The sequence below is a fragment of the Otolemur garnettii genome, unplaced genomic scaffold (assembly GCF_000181295.1).
Source record: "Otolemur garnettii isolate 467f Iridium unplaced genomic scaffold, OtoGar3 scaffold00043, whole genome shotgun sequence".
Lineage (NCBI taxonomy): Eukaryota > Metazoa > Chordata > Mammalia > Primates > Galagidae > Otolemur > Otolemur garnettii.
Genome location: NW_003852438.1, coordinates 11,139,301 through 11,142,642, shown reverse-complemented (window position 1 = coordinate 11,142,642; position 3,342 = coordinate 11,139,301). Strand labels below are relative to the sequence as shown.

At 55.1% G+C, this 3,342-nt stretch overlaps 1 protein-coding gene across 1 annotated transcript in view; it reads left to right on the top strand.

The window, feature by feature from the left end:
- The first annotated feature begins 1,354 nt into the window (after nt 1-1,354).
- The window catches only part of PTGES3 (prostaglandin E synthase 3), a 27,753-nt gene continuing 25,765 nt past the window's right edge, over nt 1,355-3,342 (top strand). The window contains exon 1 of the mRNA XM_003790536.2: nt 1,355-1,758. Coding sequence (XP_003790584.1) covers nt 1,757-1,758 — 2 coding nt within the window. The 5' untranslated portion in view covers nt 1,355-1,756. The remainder of the gene's footprint in view (nt 1,759-3,342) is intronic.

The following is a 3,342-nucleotide window of genomic DNA, read 5'->3' as shown; positions in this document are numbered from 1 at the left end:
CAGGCACCCGCCACAACGCCCAGCCATTTTTTGGTTGCAGCCATCATTGTTGTTTGGCGGCCCCGGCTGGGGATTCGAACCCACCACTTTAGGTGTATGTGGCTGGCGCCTTAGCCGCTTGAGCCACAGGCGCCGAGCCGATAATTTTTCTTAACAAGGGTTCTTCTGACTTCCAGCCACAAGACTTTCATTTTGGTACTCCCGTCGGCTATCTGGGTTCCCGGACAGGGAGCGGCTCGCTGAATCAGCAGCGAGATCTGGGTTAGGGCCGAGTTCGCCGCCCCCAGTGTCCAGGGCCATTTCCTTGGCCAGAGCGGCCCTCCGTGTGCCAATACTGTTGGTTGTTTTCAGTTCTAAAAAAATTGGGTTTTTTTGGAGACAAGAGTCTCACTATGTCGCCCTCAGTAGAGTGCGGTGAAATCACAGCTCACAGCAACCTCAAATTCTTGGGCTTAAGCGATTCTTTTGCCTCAGCCTCCCCAAGTAGCTAGGACTACAGGCGCTCCCCACCCCCCAACGCCCGGCTATTTTTTGGTTGTAGTTGTCATTGTTGTTTGGCAGCTCTGGGCTGGATTCGAACCTGCCAGCTCCCATGTACGTGGCCGGCGCCCTAGCCGCTGAGCTATAGGCGCCCAGCCCAGTTCTAAAATTTTTATCACTTTTTTTTCACTTGCCAAGTTGAGATTACAAGAGCAAGTACTGTTTTGATTCTCTTGGTTATCATCCCCCTTAGACCCTAACCCATAATGTCGCAAGAAGCGGAGGTCCAAGAGATAACGGTGTGCCACTGACGGGGACCCCCGCCGCCCCCACACCCGGTGTGCCTGGAGACACCGACTGTCCTGGCCTCCCCATTCCCAAAAACCTGGACTCTCGCCTCAAATATCCTTCCTCCCGCACCCACAGCAGTAGTGTCCGAAACGGGCGAACGCTCCTACTCGGCTAAAGACCTCGCGTTTCTGCTGCCCCTAGGTAGTCTCCAACCTTGAGAAAGATGGCGAGGTGTACCCAAGGTCCTCGACTCTAAAGCTAGCCCTTTCCCGCAAAGATCGTCAGCACTGGCTTTTCACATATTCTTGTGGTCTCCTCAGCAAGCTGGTTTGCTCCCACAAAAGCAACCAGTGCCCCATTCCGAGTCTCAAGGAAACGACTCTGCCTCCCCACGCCTCAGTGCCTCCCCTCCAGCTGCCAACGCAGCCGTTCCTCAGGGAAAGGGCCCCAGCGAGCGGTTACGGGCCAACGGTTTTCTAACGCGAGACGCGAGCGCGGGACGACAGGCGGGAACAGGCAGGGACGGGCGGGGGAGGGGCACCAAACGAAAGGCGGGGCGGGCGTCAGGAAGGATCGCGAAGGAGCTGGGAGGCCCCGCCTTTTCCGTAGATATCTCTAGAAAGCCGCGCAGGAGCCTGAAAACAAAGACTGCGCACGCGCGGCGGCAGGGCCCGGGCATTTTGCTGCGTCACCAGCCGCCGCCCGGCCTCACCACCCCTCGCTCGCACGCACGCACGTTCATTCTCCGTCCTCGCGCCCCTTCTCCTGCACTTTCCTCTTCTCTCCGGCCGGAGGAGCAGCTCAGCGCGGTGCATTCTGGGACCCAGGTCGATCCCGCCGCCGCCGCCGTCTCCTGAGGGGAGCGTGAAGAGGCCGCGATCGGGGAGAAAACGCCCGAGTCGCCACCGGATAGGAGTCGACTCCTTAGCAGCCGCCAGCAGAGAAGCCCGCCCACCTGCTTGCCTGTCCCCCTGCCCCGTTCACAATGTGAGTGCGACACCTCGCCGAAGGAAGGTCGCCCCGCAGTGAGGCCGAGGCCGCCCTCCGCTTTCGGCCCCTTCGGCGCTCTGGCACTAGGGGTGGCGGTCGCTCCCGCCTTGAGTGGGAGGTCCGGGGTCCTTGTTCCGGTTACCGTTGGCGGGTGGAGAACATTTTCCCTCCAGATGGCCGCTTCTAGCACCTCTAAACCGCCCTCAACTCCCTCGTGCCGGAAATCCCACGTTCGCCGCCGGCCCTGTTCTCCGCAGCTGAGCCCTGGGCCTTGAGCCCGTGCGGGCGCCCTCGTGGGTGATCCCTCGGCTTCTCGGGGTTTCTGGTACTGGGAGCAGACCCCCATAGGGTCAAGAGTGCCTGTGTTGGTGCCACTGGCAGCCAAGTGGAGCTCCTGCCAGGGCTCCACGCGGCCCGGAGCGGCGGCCACTGCTAGGCAACTGCGGAGAGGCCCTGCCGTCACCACAACTAACTTCCTCCTCCTTTGCCCTGCCAGGCCACCTCCTAACTCCAGTCCCTTAGAAAGAGGAGAGGTGGCCACAAACTCAACCGCTTCCCTGGTAGCGAGGAGGAGGGACCGCCGAGTAGGTAGTGGTGCACGTGTTGAGTGGGAAGGTACTTGGGGACACTCTTTGTGTCCTGCGTTAAACTTCGGGAAGCTTTCATGATCTGGGCCCACTGCGGGAAGAAATAGGCCTGTAATTACGTTCCTCTTCTAACGAACTTACGTTCGTTTGTAGGCAGATGACTGCAGATTTTTTAAAACTGTTAGTTTTATTGTGATGAGATAGTCTTAACCCAGTAAGAATTCTTGGCTCTGCCACTTCCAGGCCTTACCGTGCTTTTTAGGAAAAGCTTTGCTTTGTGAGACGTGCCAGTTAATAGGGTTTGGAGATTGTGATTAGTGGTGGTGTGTGTTTGGGGTGCTTTTTGGTACTCCGCGCCCTAAAATACAGGTATTGAGAACATTTGAAGGGGAAAGATTTTTATTCCTGTGGGAAGTAATACTTTCAGGGGATTACTTAACGATACCGACGTGAGTATATGGGCTTGAAATCGACCAGTAAATGGATATGTAAGGGAATACAATACATCCAGTCGGTGATAGAGACCAAGCTTCCAGAAGCATGTATTAATGTAAGGACATATTAGGATTTGGGATAGTCCCCATCAAAAAAAGATATCTAATAGGACATATTTTATTCACTTTTGAGACAGTCTTGTTCTGTCTCTCAGGCTGAAATGCTGTGAAATCTTCATAGCTTAACAGGCTTTTTCCAACTCAATCTCCCGGGTAGCTAAGGACTACAGGGGCAGGACACTATGCCTGGCTAATTTTTAAAATCCCTTTGTAGAGACAGAGGTCCTGCTGTGTAGCACAGGGTGTTCCCAAACTCCTGGGTTCGAGGAATTCGTTTGCCTCAGTATCCCAAAGTCCTGGCGCTACAGGTGTGAGCCACCATGCCTGGAATAGGCTTTTTTGAAAAAAGATTTAGATCTGTATGAATTAATTGGCTGCTTTTTGTTTTTGAAATCCTTTATGAGCAACCGAGCAATGAGTATCAGTCTTTTTTTTTTTTT